At 46.0% G+C, this 18,636-nt stretch overlaps 1 protein-coding gene across 1 annotated transcript; it reads right to left on the bottom strand.

Moving 5' to 3' along the window:
• Positions 1-360: 360 nt before the first annotated feature.
• Positions 361-17,226, bottom strand: LOC139376258 (sal-like protein 2). Its single transcript, XM_071118600.1, has 3 exons — positions 17,090-17,226; positions 2,037-5,779; positions 361-1,664 (listed from the first exon to the last, which is right to left on the bottom strand). Exons 2-3 carry the CDS (start codon positions 5,448-5,450, stop codon positions 1,317-1,319), a joined length of 3,762 nt encoding a protein of 1,253 aa, XP_070974701.1. The 5' UTR covers positions 5,451-5,779; positions 17,090-17,226; the 3' UTR covers positions 361-1,316.
• Positions 17,227-18,636: the final 1,410 nt, after the last annotated feature.

Below are 18,636 nucleotides of genomic sequence, written 5' to 3'. Positions count from 1 at the left end.
TTCCTTTCGGTTGATGTGACAGACACAGAAGAAGGCAGAGGAGTTGAATTGTGTTGAAAGAGAGCAGGAATTAGTGACGCCTGTGTGTCAGGAAACCTGCCAAGATGGAGGCAGTTAGGGTCTACTACAGTGCTGTGCCAACACGCACGCCCGGTCACACACTTGCACAAAGAAATGCCCACACGCACACACTATGTTCTTGCGTGCATGTAGCCATTTATTTGATGTCCCTAACGGCAGTGTGTGCCGCACACATATTTACGTCACAAATCAACAAAACACACAGCTCTGCAGCAGAATGTAGAACAGGCATGATAGGCGTCCAAAACACAGAGAAACCATCATCCATCCCAGTTGTTGTTTCTTTATTATTTTTTTTTATCAATCTTAATTCTCTGGCATACACTGAAAGTACAACTCACAACAATATCAGACGTACACCTCTGATTCTTTTCTTTTTGTTGTTGTTTGTTGTTGTTGTAAAGACACAAACATGAACCGAAGACAACGAGTTACAGAAAACGGACATCACTGTGAGACCAAACAACAATCAGCTGATTCATAAGATCCAAAGGAAAGGGTCTCTACCTGGCAGACCACAACCTCCTCTACTCCGCGCTTCTCTGCCCATCAGTTGGAAGAAGAGTCTGGAGTAATCTAGAGTTATTCACCATGACATAAACGATTAGGTTTTGTACAGTAGCAGGTTGAGGATGAGAGACTGCATCTCCATACGCTGTCAGGGTTGAAGCTGCTGTACGAGTTTAGTTTAGTGACCCCTCCCAATCTGTTCCACCTACCTTACCCTTTTATGATTGAATGAAGGAATGGTTTATGTGTGAACAGTGTTACTTCCTCTCTACCTTGCCTCCTTTTCCAATGCATGTCTTTATTAGAGATTCTATCTATCAAATAAACATGGAGTCAGACTCTGTTCAGGAAAATGACCTTTAAAACTAGCTAAAGAAGAGCTAACAGAGCTCTCTGTCTAACAGAGGTCTCTGTCTAACAGAGCTCTCATTCTAGAAACCAGCTCCAACTCTCATCATCTTGACAGTGACTTCTGGCCTCCTCAAGCTTTCAATCCTGGAGTCATGTCATCTTTTTGCATCCTTCAGCTTCCTTATCTTTTAAAACAAAAGGCCAGGATGGCCAACTTACAGTTTTCACAAACTAACTAAGCAATTTACTCAGGTACTACCAAACCGACAGACTACTCAAATTATTTTGGAAGCAATACAATACAAAAGCCCATACAATTTGACCCAAAGGAACAGTGAATGTCCATTGAGAGCACCAGAGCATCACAGAGCCAATCACATTGACTCTAGAGTAGGCCCTTCATCAGATCCCTCACCTGAGCCCCTCCCAGTGGTCGGCTCCTTTGACAGTTGGGATCTAACAGGAGATTCAGCCAATCGGGGCATCTCCCCGTCCTCTCCTTGGCTGCCACTGGTCGGGCCTTGTGCTGGGTCGTCTGCCGGGTCATTGCTAGTGTTGAGGAATGCTTGGTACTGGTTCCAGAAGCCCACGTTGCTCCTGGTGGCTGGCGGGGTGGAGGACATTGTAGGTGTGTTAGCAGGAAGTCGCTCAGACGCTGATCGACCGCTCCGTACAGGGGGACGTGTTGCCTTGACAACCCCTCCATGATGCTTCATGTGTCCCTGTGGATGAACGTGAAAATAACAGATTTTATAAGTGCCACTCCGACCAACCACTGAGTCACCCTGGCTGGATATAACATTTATATCACAAACATTTAGCTTGACTGATTCACCTCAGTCTGGACGGTGCCTTCTCATCAGTGAATGTTTCAGTTCAATGTAACCTGAAAACCAACTATCGGATCAAACTAGTTTTTAGAAGTAATGTCAGGTTCATAGGTTGCAATGTTTTTGACATTGAATGTACAATTCAACAGATTAATAAACCACTTCAAAGCAGCTGTAAACATGTAGTCCATAAGAGAGGACCACGTTTTTTACCAACCCCACACCAATCTATACCCACATCATTCTCTCTCCCCATTCTCTTACCTTCAGTCCACTGCGGCTGGCATACTCTTTCCCACACTCGACACAGCTGTAGGTCTTTTTCTCAGGGCGAGACATGGGAGGAGGGAGAGTGGGAGCCAGACTGATTGGAACAGTGCCTTCCAGTCGGTCTCTGACACCACCCATCCCATCCTCCTTCCCATGGGAGCTGAGGTACGCCCCCAGCCTCGTCTCCCTGGTGTAGGCGACAGCTTTCTGGGGAACATCCCCAGCCTCAGTGTTGCCTGTCTCTGTAGTCTCTGACAGTGGTGCCATTCTGTGGTCCATATCAAGCACAGGGGCTTGCTTTGGTGCTGCAGGTGGGGAGGTTTCAACCCTGTCTTCCTCTGTGGGCTCTGGGGTGTTGGGTTTAGTAGGCTGTTCAGGGTCTAGTGTGGGTGCTAGGTAGGTTTTAGGGTACTCTGGGCTAAGGACAGAGGTAAAGGAGGGGGCTGGGCTAGGGTGTGCTACTGGGGCACCAAGTGTTGGAGTGCTCAGTAGATCTTCCAGGTTTGATCTTGGGCCAGGGAAGAAGACATCGAGAGGAAGGGAATTCTCACCCAATAGACAGTCTGACATCATGAGACTGGACAAGGGGGTGGTTTTGAGAACACTGGAGGAAGTGTGAGCAGGGCTTGTCTTACTCGCTGGAGTATCAATGGTTGTATCAAGGAGTTCCGCATGTTTGCCATCACTGACTGGGGAGCTTGAATCGCCCAGGGCTGGAAGTGGGGAGGGCACGCTGACACACAGGACCGGGGGGTCGGCGCTGCCAGGCGGAGGGGTAAGTGAGGTGGGGTTTAGGAAAGGGTCAGGGCTGAGGTCAGAGGGTGGGATCAGGTCAGGGCTGGAGGAGTGAGATCTGCTTGGCTCCCCGACACACACTGGTGATGTCACACTGACGGATATGGGGGCAGAGGCTCCTACTAGGGTTTGAATGTGGGTGGACGCTGCTGAGCTCTTTGACTGGCTGCCTGAGGCTGCAGTGAACCTCTCAAAAGAAACATCGGAGGTGTCATTGGGCTGGGGCTGGGATACAGCGTCTGGCTCTGCTATTGGCTCTGACAGAGACTCCGGAGCTCCCTCCGGTGGCAGCTGCCCTCCCAGGTGCATGCGGATGTGGTGTTGCAGCACCAGTGCATTGGTGAACTTGCGCTGGCACAGTGGGCAGGAGTTTTGGGCACGGGAGTTGGGCGGGCGGGCACGGTGGGTGGCCAGGTGGGACCGCAGGCTGCCCTTGGTGGAGAAGGAGCGTCCACACAGTTTACAGGGGAAGGGGCGCTCACCCAGGTGGGTGGCCTGGTGCAGACGCAGTGCCCTGGGGCAGCTCAGCACACGTAGACATACCCCACACTGGTTGGGGGCCAGGGAGCCAGTGCTCATGATGCCTAGGCCGGGGAGAATGGCGCCTGCCAGAGCGCTGCCCCCGTTGGCACTCATGCCCAGAGCGGCCACCATCTCTCTGGTGAAGTTGGAGACAGAGGTGGGGACGTGGGTGGAGGATGATGGGGAGGCCATCACGTAGGTACTGGAGGTACTAGCACCCATGAGGCCGCTGCTGAACAACCCAGTGGAGGCCATGCTGCTGTGAGAGGTCTCCCCTGAGGAGGAGGCCCAGGAAGAGGAGGTGGGAGGCTCCTTCTCCAGCTTTTCCACCAGCCGCTGCAACTTGGAGGTGTCTGAGGAGGGAGTGGAGGAGGAGGTGGAGGTGGTGAAGGCCTGGGCTTTGGGGTAGTGGGAGAAGGGGAAGGAGAGCTGAGAGTGGGTGGAGGAGAGGTGGGAAGAGCCTGGAGCATGGGGTGGAGGGCGGAGTAGGCCCAAGGCAGGGTGATGGTGGGGGGAACCAGAGGGGAAGAGGAGTTTAGGGAGGTGGGCCAGCTGGGAGTAAGCAGAGTGAGACATCATGGGAAGGTGAGGAGGCGTGTTCTCATCAAAGCACTGCTGCTTGGCCCCTTTAAAGAACCCAGCAATGGCGGAGGCGGCCGAGGAGGGGACAGAGAGGTGAGAGGAGGCGAGGGAGGAGGACGCAGAGGAAGAAGAAGAGGATGTGAGTGAGGAAGCAGCAGAGGATATGGAGGCAGCGGCCGCTGCAGCAGCGGCTTGGTTGAGCCGCAGGAGGGAGTGGGCGGTGGAGATGAGGGCCAGGTCCACACTGGGGGGCAGGGGGAGTGAAGAGGGGGGAGCACCGGTGGATATCCCCAGAGAAAATCCCCCTCCGGCACCATCCACCTCCATACCGTCTCCATACGGGTCATCCTCGGCTCGCCGTTTACGACGCCTCTGAGCCTGCGCTGCGCTTACGCTCAGGCCAGTGCTACTCATTGGCTGACCCTGGGGCTCAGACCCCCCCACTGGTCCCATACCCATTCCAAATAGGGAGGGGGGGAGGAGGGAGAGCGAGAGCTCTGGGTTCTGCTCGCGGTGGCGGAGGAAGTGCACCTTGAGGTTGCCGCGGGTGGTGAAGCGGCTGAGGCAGACAGGGCACTGGTAGGGCCTCTCACCCGTGTGGGAGCGCAGGTGGATCTGCAGGGACGAGTCACTGCTGAACAGCTTCCCACAGAACCGACAGGCATGCTGCAGACGCCCCAGGGAGGAGGATGAGGACCCCGCTGAGGAGACAGACAGGTGGGGCTCCTGAGAGGAGGGGGGTGCCATAGAGGCAGTGGTGGGCAGGGGCGGGGTGAGGAAGGACAGACCACTGTGGCCACTGGTTAAGGTGGTGTTGGGGGATTTCTCATGGAGGAAACGAGTGGGCAAGGCCAGGGAGAGGGCCAGGGGGTAGTTGGAGGAAGCCATGGTGGAGATGGCAGACGAGGCCGAGGAGGAAGAAGAGGAGGAGGAAGGGCGGACACTGGTCCCAGGGTAAAGATAAGACCCAGTAGCCCCTCCTGCACCCTCCATCTGAGGCTTGTGTGGACGCAGGACATGGGACAGGCTGTGGCTGGGTTTGGAGGGCTTGGAGGCAGGCTGGGGAGGGAGCAAGGTAGAGAAGCAGGCCAGGAGAGGGGCTACAGTGTTAGGAGGCTGAGTGGGTGTAGGCTGGGGAGGACTGGACGTCCTCTCACTGCCCTCCAGACAGAGCTGGGGCAGAGGAGGCAGGAGGATCTGGGGCACCTCCAGGGCACAGGAGGCCCCACCCAGCCGCAGCACCTGCCTGCAGATCTCCTCCGTCATCTGCATCTGGTGGATTTGCCTCTGCTGCAGCACCCGCAGCTCTTCCAGGATCACTGCAATGCTAAGGTGGGCACGGGGTGGAGGGGCAGAGGCAGTGCCCGGGCTTGGGGAGGGCGTCACGGGGCTGGGGGGGCCCTCTGGAACGGGGCTAGGGCTGCCGGGGTGGGGCGGGGGGCAGAGGGAAGCTGATGAAGAGGAGGAGGAGGTGGTAGTGGCTGACACGCCTAGCTTGGGAGAGGCCATGAGAGAGCGGGGAGGGTGGGTCTGACTGGAAGGTGACGTGGAGGTGAGGTCGGGGAGGCTCAGGACTGTCTGGGAGGAGAGGGAGGGATCGGGGAAGTCAGGGGAGAGGGAGGACTGGGGGTCAGCGAGGGAGATGGGGCAGGGAGTGGGCTGGCAGGGGGAGCGGGAGTGGGGGGAGCCCTCGCTTGGTAGAGAGGGGGTGTGAAGCCCCCCGAAGTTGGGACCTTGAGCCAGGGGGGGGTGGTATCTTTGAGGAGAGAAGGAAGATGAAGAAGAGGAGGAGTCTGTGGTCAGAGGAAAGGAAAATGACTTCACTGCCAACCGGTCATCTGAAGAAAGAAGAAAAAGAAGACAAGAGAGAAGGTTGACTTAGTTATTGTAATATTGAGCAAGACAGAGCTTTGAATCTACTTAACACACTTTTCCTACTTTGGGTTCATACAACTCAGTGAAATCTATTTGAGCACTGCTCAGAATGCCCTCTTGAGAGTGTTTTCCACCAGTCAACCTTATCTGACGGTGAGTGTTGACACACCAATGATGATCAGTGGATAGCAAAGAAAAGCAACTGAAGCAAATCCATCATACAGGTAACAACTACGAGTAAATGAAATGCCTCTGTCCCTCTGAGAATTGTGATTTTTCAAGTAGTAGCAGATAGGACCGAAGCCCTCAGATAACATCTATACATTCGGAGACCATGCAGTCAGGTGAACACCAGAACCCTGCTCAGTTTGCCTCTTTATTCTCTTCTCCACCACCTCATCATCCAAACTCCCCCTCTCTTTCCTCTTTACTTCACCCTTTATTGTTTTTTTTCCTTGTCAACTCCCCCCCCCCCCCCCCACACACACACACACAAATTCCCCTGGCTTGCAAGACTACACCATCCACACTGAGCAGCCTACCTTGTTTCCACGGCAACACAGGACAGAGGACAATGGTCCCTAAAACCTCTTACAACCCTGACCTCTGAAAAAGACACGCATATATAGACATGCCCTCTATCACACTCTCTCCTTCTCTCTCTCTCTCTCTCTCTCTCTCTCTCTCTCTCTCTCTCTCCATTTGCTCTGTCTTTCATCTCTTGTTGCACCCTTCCCCCATAACCCAGTAGGGTGTCAGGGACAGGCAGTCTGTGGGTACTGGACAGTGGCTGTGATTGGCAGGCAGACTTGACCTTAAGAACACTGGGGTCACACATTCCTTCTAGTTCTGGGCAGGCAGAGGAAGAGGTGGGGGGGCAAAATAAAACAAACAGGCTACCAGACTCGATGACTCGCAGACCGTCAACGACCACACTTCACAACCAAAACACACACACACACACAAATACACACACACTCCCACATCTACAATAACAAACACAATATTACTACACCATACCACTACAATGTTACGACACTATTAGACCCAACTATACTGGTTGCAGACCTACAAATGCATATATACACACACAGTGCATTCAGAAAGCATTCAGACCCCTTGACTTTTTCCACATTTTGTTACGTTACAGCCTTATTCTAAAATGGATTAAATAGTTTTTTCCCCTCATCAATCTACACACAATACCCCACAATGACAAAGCAAAAACAGTTTTTTAGACATTTCTGCAAATGTATAAAACATCTAAAACTGAAATATCACATTCAGACCCTTCACCCAGTATTTTGTTGAAGCACCTTTGGCAGCAATTACAGCTTGAGTCTTCTTGGGTATGACGCTACAAGCTTGGCACACCTGTATTTGGGGAGTTTCTCCCATTCTTCTCTACAGATCCTCTCAAGCTCTGTCAGGGTGGATAGGGAACAGGTATTTTCAGAGATGTTTGATTGATTTCAAATCCGGGCTCTGGCTGGGCCACTCAAGGACATTCAGAGTCTTGTCCAGAAGCCACTCCTACTTGGTCTTGGCTGTGTGCTTAGGGTCGTTGTCCTATTGGAAGGTGAACCTTCGCCCCCAGTCTGAGGATGTGAGCGCTTGGGAGCAGATTTTCATCAAGGATCTCGCTGTACTTTGCTCTGTTCATCTTTCCCTCGATCCTGATTAGTCTCCCAGTCCTTGCCACTGAAAAACATCCCCACAGATGCTGCCACCACCACGCTTCACCGTAGGGATGGTACCAGGTTTCCTCCAAATGTGACGCTTGGCATTCAGTCCAAAGAGTTCAATCTTGGTTTCATCAGACCAGAGAATCTTGTTTCTCATGGTCTGAGGGTCCTTTAGTTGCCATTTGGCAAACTCCAAGCGGGCTGTCATGAGCCTTTTACTGAGGAGTAGCTTCTGTCTGGCCACTCTACCATAAAGGCCTGATTGGAGTGCTGCAGAGATGGTTGTCCTTCTGGAAGGTTCTTCCATCTCCACAGAGGAACTCTGGAGCTCTGTCAGAGTGACCATCAGATTCTTGGTCACCTCCTTGACCAATGCCCTTGACCCCAATTGCTCAGTTTGGCTGGGTGGCCAGTTCTAGGCAAAGTTTTGGTGGTTTGAAACTTATTTTATTTAAGAATGATGGAGGACACTGTCTTCTTGGGGACCTTCAATGCTGCAGGCATTTTTTGGTACCCTTCCCCAGATCTGTGCCTCGACACACTCCTGTCTCGTAGCCCTACGGACAATTCCTTCGACCTCATGGCTTGGTTTTTTCTCTGACATGCACTGTCAATTGTGGAACCTTATATAGACAGGTGTGTGCCTTTCCAAATCATGTCCAATCAATTGAATTTACCACATGTAGATGTAAAGGATGATCAATGGAAACAGGATGCACCTGAGCTCAATTTCAAATCTCATAGCAAAGGGTCTGAATATTTATGTAAATAAGATATTTCTGTATTTATTTTTAATACATTTGCAAACATTTCTAAAAACCTGTTTTCACTTTGTCATTATGAGGTATTGTGTGTAAATTATTATTTATTTATTTTGCTCCTTTGCACCCCATTATTTATATCTTGACTTAGCACATTCTTCCACTGCAAATCTACCATTCCAGTGTTTTACTTGCTATATTGTATTTACTTTGCCACCATGGTCTTTTTTTTTGCCTTTACCTCCCTTATCTCACCTCATTTGCTCACATCGTATATAGACTTGTTTATACTGTATTATTGACTGTATGTTTGTTTTACTCCATGTGTAACTCTGTGTTGTTGTATGTGTCGAACTGCTTTGCTTTATCTTGGCCAGGTCGCAATTGTAAATGAGAACTTGTTCTCAACTTGCCTACCTGGTTAAATAAAGGTGAAATAAAATAAAAAGATTGATGATGATTTTTTTTATTTAATCCATTTTAGGATAAGGCTGAAACGTAACAAAATGTGGAAAAAGTCAAGGGGTCTGAATACTTTCTGAATGCACCGTATAGCAAGGATCATCAACTAGATTCAACCACCAACCAATTTACTCCTTGAGTGGCTGGTCAGAGGGCCGGAACATAATAAAACAAAGATTTTTAGATTGCAAATTGACTGCAAGAAGCCTAAACAAATATAATATTTGACTAAAATATAATAATTTCAAGCCTTGATTACATTTGGGGACATTGCCTGGCGTAGTGTGCCGTCTTTCGGATGGGACGTTAAAATTGGTGTCCTGACTCTCTGTGGTCATTCAAAATCCAATGGAACATATTGTAAAAGTAGGGGTGTTCACCCCGATGTGATGGCTAAATTCCCAACCTGGCTACATTCCATCATGGCCACCTAATCATCCCCCTCATTCCTAATTGGCATATTTCACTCTCTACCTGATAGCTGATGCGTGGTGAGCGTTCTGGCACAAAAATGGTCACCGTGCATCACTGAGGTGGGTGCTACACATTGATGGTGAATGAGGTGAGTTTCCTCCTACTATGTAAACAGTGGTGTAAAGTACGTAAGTAAAAATACTTGAAAGTAAGTCATTTTTGGGGGTATCTGTACTTTACTTTACTATTTATATTTTTACCAACATTTAATTTTACTTCACTACATTCCTAAAGAAAATAATGTACATTTTACTCCATACATTTTCCCTGACACCCAAAAGTACTCGTTGCATTTTGAATGCTTAGTAGGACAAGAAAATTGTCCAATTCACACACTTATCAGGAGAACATCCCTGGTCATCCCTACTGCCTCTGATCTGGCAGACTCACTAAACACATGCTTCATTTGTAAATTATGTCAGTGTTGGATTTGAAATAAATTTTTGGGGGAAATGTCTGGTTTGCTTAATATAAGGAATTTGAAATGATTTATATATTTTATATATTTATACTTTTAAAACATAAGTATATTTTAGCAATTACATTTACATATGATACGTAAGTATATTTAAAACCAAATACTTTTAGATTTTTACTCAAGTAGTATTTAACTGGGTGACTTTTACTTTTACTTGAGTCATTTTCTATTAAGGTATTTTTACTTTTACTCAAGTATGACAATTGGGTACTTTTCCCACCACTGTATGTAAAAGGCTTTGAGTACCTCAGTTGGCAGAAAAGCGCTAATAAATGATCATTTATTATTTGTATACGACCACATCTCTCTATTATTTGTGTGAATACTTGGGAACATATTTCCAAAATTAAAATCGCTTGGATCTGATTTCCTGGTGTTTTTTTATATATTTTTTATATATTTATATATATATATATATATATATATATATTTGGCTCAGAAAACTTGGGGGCCAAATAAAACTGCTGTGGGCCGGCAGTTGGGGAATCCTGACACGCACACACACTCACACACAGAGAGACAAGCACACGCACACACACAATATTACTAAAACCTACCACTGCAATGTTACTAAACTATTACACCTAATTAGCCCTCAGTGACTGGTTGTAGACTTACCAACGCATATAAACACATATAGACACACACACACTAGTTCTTGGGTGTATTCATGCCTCACTGCTCAACGACAAAGCCCTAGAGGGACAATGGGATTGCATGTTATTGCAGTTACAACACCTTATAAAGCACCTCTCGCGTTCATCAGTTCCTGTACCATCTCCCTCTCATCTCCTAAATGGCATTCCAAAATCGAAAACATGCATATTTGGACCTATAGAGTTTATTTGACTTTTCAGTGTAACAGTGTAACATCTTCTCTATCCTCTATTGCCTCTACGTTTTCATCTTTCCACCTCTTCATATGCCAACTAACTGGGTGGTCTGTGTCTTTGAATCTGCCAATACAAGAGGGGGTTGGTGAAGGCAATGAGAAGGAAAGAAACACATACACTAATACATAGGATTAGAAAGAAGAAAACAAGACTCCTCAGACACAATCATTGCAATAATATCACACCATTGCTGACATATTAAAATGAGCCTCATAGCATCCCCACACCTTTAGATTCTGAACTGACAGAGATAGGGTCAACGTTTTCACTAAAAACTCTCGCCAAAACTTTCCAGGTGACAGATAATATATACTGTCTCTTTAAGCCTCTTTAAACATGTGCCACTACACAATCACTGTTCTGTGGAGGAAATCAAGTTATTAACTACCCAGAAAAATATATTTCCGTTATTAACTACCCAGAAAAATATATTTCCAAAAAACAGCATAACAACTTGGCCTATTTATTTGAAAAATCATGTCAAGCTATATTTTGAAAAACACAAATGGAGAAAAACAAACATTTGACAACACAACATAAAAAAAGTTAATTATTTCCATACTAATAGCTACTGTATTCAGCTGTTGACTTGCACATCAATAATAGTCCATTTCTCACCATGCTCTAGTATTGGAGAGGCGGCAGGGAGCGGGCTCATGAGCTGCTGGGGTCGTTTCTGTTTCCGACGAGACATGCTTCAGCAGGACGCGACTGATGCAGCGGTACATGGGCCAACAGAATGCTTAGATTTTTTTCTCCCTGCACACTGAAAAAGTGGTTAACTAAGTTACGCGAATTAGAAGAGAAGCACAGGTGAATTTTCCGCCACAAATGTCCAACTCCATTGGTGGCATCGTGGTGCAAAAGTGAAAAACTTGTGAAGACTACAGGCATGTGTTTCAATTCTTTCTCTCAACAAGTCTTCTTTTCTCAAACTCACCGTTAGACCCCCCCCCCCCTTCTCTCACAAAACACACACACACACATAGTCCTCTTGTTCAACCACTACATTTGCATTCAAATGGCGAATGAACACCACTTCTTTTGAGCCATGACTCCCTCCTCACTCCTCTTGCCTCCACCTCACCCACAAAAGCCCATCACGTTCTGTCATTCAGACAAACATAATCGTGTGGACCCCAAAAAGTGCTGTCCATTGATTTAAATACTAAAGTTTTGCATCCCCATGACGCAAATAAAACCTCAATACTGCACTACATTTTATCTTAGTCCGTATAGCCTACATTTGATGAAGAACAGTAGGCCAATGAATTTACGCCTCTCACTTGATTGAATTTGTCTCTTTGTATCAGTGTACACGGTTTTCTATACGTGTGAGTACCAGAAGTACTCAAAAGAATAGTAAGCCAACTAAAATTCAGAGAAGTGAGGACATTTTTCTGGTCCTCACTTGTTAAAAGGCTATTTTAGGGGTTAGGTTTAGGGTTGGGGTTAGAATTAGGGTTAGAATTAGGGTTAAGGTTAGGTTTATGGTTAAGGATTAGGGAAAATAGTGTTTTGAATCGGAATCAATTGTTGGTCCCCAAAAAGTCCTCACAAGTATAGTAAGGGATAGCTGTGTGTGTGTGTGTGTGTGTGTGTGTGTGTGTGTGTGTGTGTGTGTGTATGTGCGTGTGGGGGGGGGGGGGGGGGGGGTAGATCCAGTAAAAAAACATTTCAAAAAAATCTCTCACTCTGGCTGCCCCTCATTTTCATTACCTCTCCACGTGGTAAGCAGTAGAGCCGGATGTTGAAAAGGAAGCATTGTGCTTCGCGTCAGTGGTCCTGTGTATTCGAGAGGCTCACGGAGGGTGATGCTCACTCAGCTGTGTCCTAGCGCCATTGTCGCAAATTCCTGTTCATTCAGTGGCCTGTTAATGGAGCTTTCGCATCGGGAACGCTGGAAGGGAGGTAGATGGAATTCCAAGTTGGGGTTCCACCAATAGATTGGTTGGACACCGCTGCTCACCGTCCGTCAATCATCCATTACAAAGAGTTGACTGGACTCACCTCTTATAATAGTATATCTATAATCAAGGGAGGATGCTATTTTGTGGGTAGGCCAACCTGTACCCAAACATACACGCACATGCTCACACAACCACACAGACACACACACACATGTTTGTTTTTCTATCCTTGTGGGGACCAAACAATTGATTCCCACTCAAAATCTTATTTTCCCTAACCCCTAACCCTTAAACCTTTAACTGAAACCTAACCTTAACCCTAGCCTTAACCCTAAACCCCTAACACTCAACCTAACCTTAACTCCTAACCCTAAACCTAACCCCTAACCCTAAACCTGACCCCTAAGCCTAAAATAGCCTTTTCCCTTATGGAGACAGGCGAAATGCCCCCACTCGTCCGAATTGTCCTCGTTTTACTATCCTTTTGAGGACTTCTGGTCCCCACAAGGATAGTAAAACTAAAAACACACACATACACCTTTTCTTGTTTTTCCAATGGGGTTTACAAGCTTCTGAACCTGGCAGGTAAATTGTGCCAGGAGATGGTGATGTTTCAAATCACTATCACTAGCTATCTAGTCTAGACGGGTTGCCTCCCACAATGTAACAATTTTCCAGCCTTAGAGATGTATAAAGATCGCAACGCTGTATCTGTCCCATTGTGGTGTTTGTTTCCTCGTCCCCAGGCCCAAATTGCTGGTGCATAGAGCCTGGTAACAGTGTGGGACTGTTTGGGGCGTGGACTTACTGGGTGACATGATAATCAATTCAAATATTGCTGTTCATGCTAATACATAGCTAGCCAGCATAACTCTGCTAGCCGTCCTGTAACATGATTGAATGCATTCAGTTGTGCAACTGACGAGGTATCCCCTTTTCCTTCCCTTCAAATAGAAAAGGCGTCGTAGTTGTGCGGAACACTATCCCCGGTAAAAAGTACAAGCACGAGTCTTTTCCGTACCAATGGCAATGATGCAGAACGCTAAGACTACTTTAAAGCACTGGGGGAAATTGTTGGACACATCTCCGTGGGAGATGGCTTGCCACAGGCAGTTTGCGAAGTGTCAAACTCTTCTTTTAAAACCCTTCTTAGAAGATACTACAAACGTATCTTTGAATTGGCGGGAATAGGCAGTTTATTTTGAGAAAAATAATATCCATATTTCGCGAGCTAACCAAGTTCTCTTTGTTGCACACAAACACAACAACAATACTGGCCCCCAGATGCAGCACACTTCAGGGGAGGTTCTAAGGGTTGCACTAGATGATGATGGACTGAGAGATTAAAACCAGTGGGTTTTTTTGTCCGCTCCCGCCATAGGCTTCAAGGTTACTCCCGATCTGAGGCGCTTGGAAACCAGATGGTTCAACAGAGGCTGGAGGGCGAGATTATGGCGTCTGTGAGTGCACGGGGCAGCACCATTGAGGCCATCTCCATTTTGAAGTAGCCTATTTTCTTCTTCTACTACTTCTATAAGTTGGTTAAAAAAAAATGAAAGGGTGCATACTACCACCTGGAGTGTGTTGTTTGAACAAGTATAAAGCCAAGGTTGGTGATTTACTTACACCTGCAATTATGGAATGTTTGCTCACAAGTATAATTAATTGGTTGAACCCTTCTGGGCTCGCCATTGAGGTTATCTCCATTTTAAAGTTGTCCATTTTCTTCTTGTTTTTATGTTTTAAAAAAGTGTCAAGCTAATTTTGGTGACTAACCGCCACCTGCAATGCTGGAGTCTACGTGATTGATTTATTGTGCCCACTAGATGGCAGTCATATAGCTTAAAGCCATTTACAAACTAGGCAAACCAATTTGAAGAAGAAGACTGCTCTGATCACTGGCTAATCAATCCAACCCATAGGAATCCCCACCCAGTTGACTGCTTTACAATGGTGGAAGAACGTGTTATTTCCATGTAATGATCTCTATACATCTCTATGGAACAGGGAAGCACGTCACTGGCTTATCTGGTGACATCACAGCCTTATCAGCTTGTTGCCCTAGCATCAACATCCCCGTCGGACACAAATTAGTAGCTAGCTAGTTAGCGATACGGAAAAAGATGAGCTTATTTTTAATGAGTGCATTTTGCAAGTGGCTAGTTTGCATCATCTACCGTCACTAAAACCACTGCAAAGGTTTTGCCCCTTCCCAGATAATTTTTCTTCTCCGAAAAGTCAAAGGGAATCTGATATCTTCCACATACCTAGAGCTATTGCTCTAGACCTGGGATTTCCGAGACTACTAGCTATCACTAGCTAACAGGGGAGAAATACAACCTACACCACATAAATTCCTCTCTCACCTATGCTTATTTCTGTCCCTAAGTGTTAGGAACTCCACTCTCCATCCCCCATGACCAGTTCCTGAGAGTCTAGGAGGTAACCTAAACCTGCCTCTCAAACTGTCTCTGACCTGTGTCGTGATAGGTTGCTAGGGAGTTTACTAGGGGGCCAGACATCTGCCCATCCTCTTGATTATACAGGTCACAAAATACTTGGAAGTCTCCCTCAGGCAGTGGCAGAGAGCAACATCTCTGTTTCTGCCCATCAACACCTGGACTCATTTATATCTCTGGACTTGTGGGATGGTGTGTGTGCCCAAAGTGAGTTTGTATATTTGTATATTGTTCTTCATAGTTAGTTACTACTATTGCCTATTGTATGTTGCCCCTCTGAGTTTACTGTGTTGTGTAATACTCTGCAGGTGGCATATGCAATCTATACAGTCCTTACTGCTATAGTCTGTAAGATTTAGTATCTGTGCATTTGTGCCCTGGTGTATTCATGTTGTATGTGTGTATTCATTACCTTTGTTTCTGTCCATTACAGAACCACTACCTTTCCTACTTTTCATCCCCATTTACATCTCCAGAGTGTGTCAATAAAGTTATTGTGTGTATCAACTCTGGGCATGTCTTATTCCCCTCTAACCAGGGGCAGGGTCAGTGGGTCACAAACTAGTAGAATACTCTCTTTTACTAACACTAAAACAGAAACGAAATAATGTAAACACGAAATAGGAATGTTTTTATCAAACTAAAACCTAATAAAAAATAGTAAATCAAGTCGGGAAACTAAGTGAAACTAAACTGAATTTAAAATAAAATCGAACAACGAATAGAAATAAAAACGAACAGAAAAACTGCAAAACTATAATAGCCTTTAATCACATACTAATCCACCTAGGCGTGTTTTCAACTATTTTGCGATTATAAACCTTGAGTTGCTACTGCTGGGTGGAGAACCCTTACCTTACCACACACACATTTTACATTAAGGCCATAATTGCATACGCACAGCTACATTGCAGGCCTGCCACACAATCGATTTGCTTGACAAGTTAACACAAAACAAACAGAAAACGCTACAGAAGGCTTAAAGAAATGAAAGGCCTTATGACGCACGTTTAGCCTACTATATAGCTGTAGTGCCCACAAAGCTGGGCAGCTTGCTCTTCATTTCTTTTATAGGATACTTAGTTCCCTGTGTTGCACTTGCACTTACATCACATTATGTCCAACATGAAACCCTTTCAGAAATGTACAGTATGCTATAGTGCATCATATCATGTGTGAACATGATTGTGCACAATTGTGTAATTTTTTGCCCAAAATGCACATTTCTTTGCCCTGATTTTGACCGTGTCCTCCTGTACTACATAGGCCCGCACATCTGGTACGCACATCACCACCCCAAACACACACACACACACACACACCCTCTGTTGTTTCCCCAAACCAGATTTAAAGAACCATTCAAAATCGATTGATATAAACATACATCTTGTAAATATCAAGCAATTTAAATATAATTTGGTATTGTGGATTATAGGCCTACAAATATCTGAACATTAAAATAAAAAAGACAGTTATTCACCAAGCCTATTTTGGGTTACCTCTAAAATAGGGTTCCCATTCACAGTTGGCACCATGGGTAGGACTATTCTATTTGGGGGCTATGCTTGAGTCAATAACAATGTATTCCTCATAATACAGTTGTCATCCTTGCCTCCCATAATTTGGACATTGAATGTATAGCTTAATGTGTTGGGATCAACGTGTCTGCTGCCAGACAGTGATGTATAGGCCTATCCTGATTTGGCTGTTTGATGTGGCCTACACGTATACATTTTAGAATTCGCTTTTCAGAGACGTACGATATATTTATACAACCTTTCATCACTAGAAACAGTGTTTTATAGTTTTAAAAAAAAACGAAGAATAAATCAAAACCGCTGTTCGTGTATCGCAAACTATTTAATTATATTTAAGCATAGCCTATTGTGCCAACAAAGCATTTGTGTTTTTCGTAGCATCGCACCATGACATTTAAATCGACGATCTAACATTTTAAAAACGCTTGAGAACAGCGCTATAACTTCTGCTGTCCCGCTACTGTACCGGCGACCTGTTGCATGCGTGCGCGCGCACTGATCATAACAAGTTATGATTTCATAAATTATTATGACTGCCCTAAAATATTGCTACAAATTGCTCATGTCCCTCGTTTGCGTCGTCGACATAAATAAAATAACGGAATTTACTCACCATGTTAGAATCGATGATATTTGACTGTGGTTTACAAAATGATAAAATATGTTGGGCAATAGGCTAAGTCTCCCAGTCGGGACATCGACATAGCCTTTTCCGGCATTCAGCCACAAAGATGCGCAGTCGTCCCTGAGACAGACGGGCGGAACACCGCATTGGCAAATTATTTATTTATATCGTCGCAGTGTAGAGGGACTATTTGGTATCTTAAATGTATCAATTCATTGTTTTTACTGACCCAGAGAAAGAGGCGGGGGAGGGTGAAGATAGGCTAGCCTACTATGCGGTAATGAAAGGGAATTGGATTAGTATTCCTGTCATCCTCCTCCCCTTCCCTTTTCAATCCTCTTTGTAGGCTATTTGGCGAGGGCGGCCTGCTTCTCGGTCTGTGTCTGGTTTCTGCGGCAGTGGCGGCTGTCTATTCGTCCTATCCGGACCCTGTCCCACTGTAATGAATGACATTCATCGCCACCATGACTTGTACTATATAGGACACAGACTGACCACGACTAGACTTGCCTACCGACTGAACATTTTTTTTACCGACTCGCATATCTACCCCGTATTAAATCCATGGGGGCATTGTGCAAATCTCGTGTAGGCCTAACACCTAGGAACTATTTGAATAGGTCCTAACCTAGAAGTTCCAATGCAGGACTGTTATTTTTCCATCTGGCTATCATTTTTGTCAACTACTAGACTATAACATAATAATGGTCCTATATGTCTCTTAGAACAGACCCCATTCTATTCCTATTCATAGAGGAAATTCATTATGGACCATGGAAAGAATGCATAGGCCTTTAGCAAAATATACGGCACATAAATGGCACATGACATGAAGAATGTTTACAACAGTCCGTGACACATTTTAGCAGTCAAAGTGTGACCCCACATCTCACACACACAGGTCTATGAAAATGATCATGCTCATCATCAGTCTTCTGTCAGACGTGTCGGCCTACTGAACTCCCCACCAACTCCCCACCAACGCAACTGTTATCAGGCCCGACGTGTTCTTATCAGACCCGACGTATATAGTCTCTCATTGTGTTTTAGACGGTAGTCATACTTCAAGGCACATAAGAGATAGCAAGGGTATGTTTTAGGTGAGTGTATATTGGTCTGACCCAGCCAGCACTGATGACGACCAAGAGCCTCGTGCAACAAGTTATAAAATCTGACATACTGTACCTTCGCGAAGGTGTAGAGGAATGCGTCCACTAGGGGGCTCACTAATACCAAAAACAAGGTTGTGTGGCAGGCCAGTGAATGCATTTGCTTTAGCTCGCCAGGTTGCCGACTCTAGTTGGGCATGTACAATGAGTGTACAAAACATTAAGAACACCTTCCTAATATTGAGTTGCACTCAGAACAGCCTCAATTCGTCTGGGCATGGACTCTACAAGGTGTCGAAAGCGTTCCACAGGAATACTGGCCCATGTTGACTCCAATGCTTCCCAGTTGTGTCAAGTTGGCTGGATGTCCTTTGGGTGGTGGATCATTCTTGATACGCATGGGAAACTGTTGAGAGTGAAAGACCC

This window comes from Oncorhynchus clarkii, chromosome 20 (assembly GCF_045791955.1).
Source record: "Oncorhynchus clarkii lewisi isolate Uvic-CL-2024 chromosome 20, UVic_Ocla_1.0, whole genome shotgun sequence".
In the NCBI taxonomy this organism is placed as follows: Eukaryota; Metazoa; Chordata; class Actinopteri; order Salmoniformes; family Salmonidae; genus Oncorhynchus; species Oncorhynchus clarkii.
The sequence above is the reverse complement of the archived record's forward strand: the minus strand, read 5'-3'. Positions and strand labels throughout refer to the sequence as shown.

Bases quoted from the DNA above. Each gene is read 5' to 3' on its own strand.
- LOC139376258 (XM_071118600.1), bottom strand. From the start codon at position 5,450: ATGGCCTCTCCCAAGCTAGGCGTGTCAGCCACTACCACCTCCTCCTCC. The intron at 1,665-2,036 runs GTAAGAGAATGG...GTTCATCCACAG, and splicing joins CCAGCCGCAGTGGACTGAAG to GGACACATGAAGCATCATGG.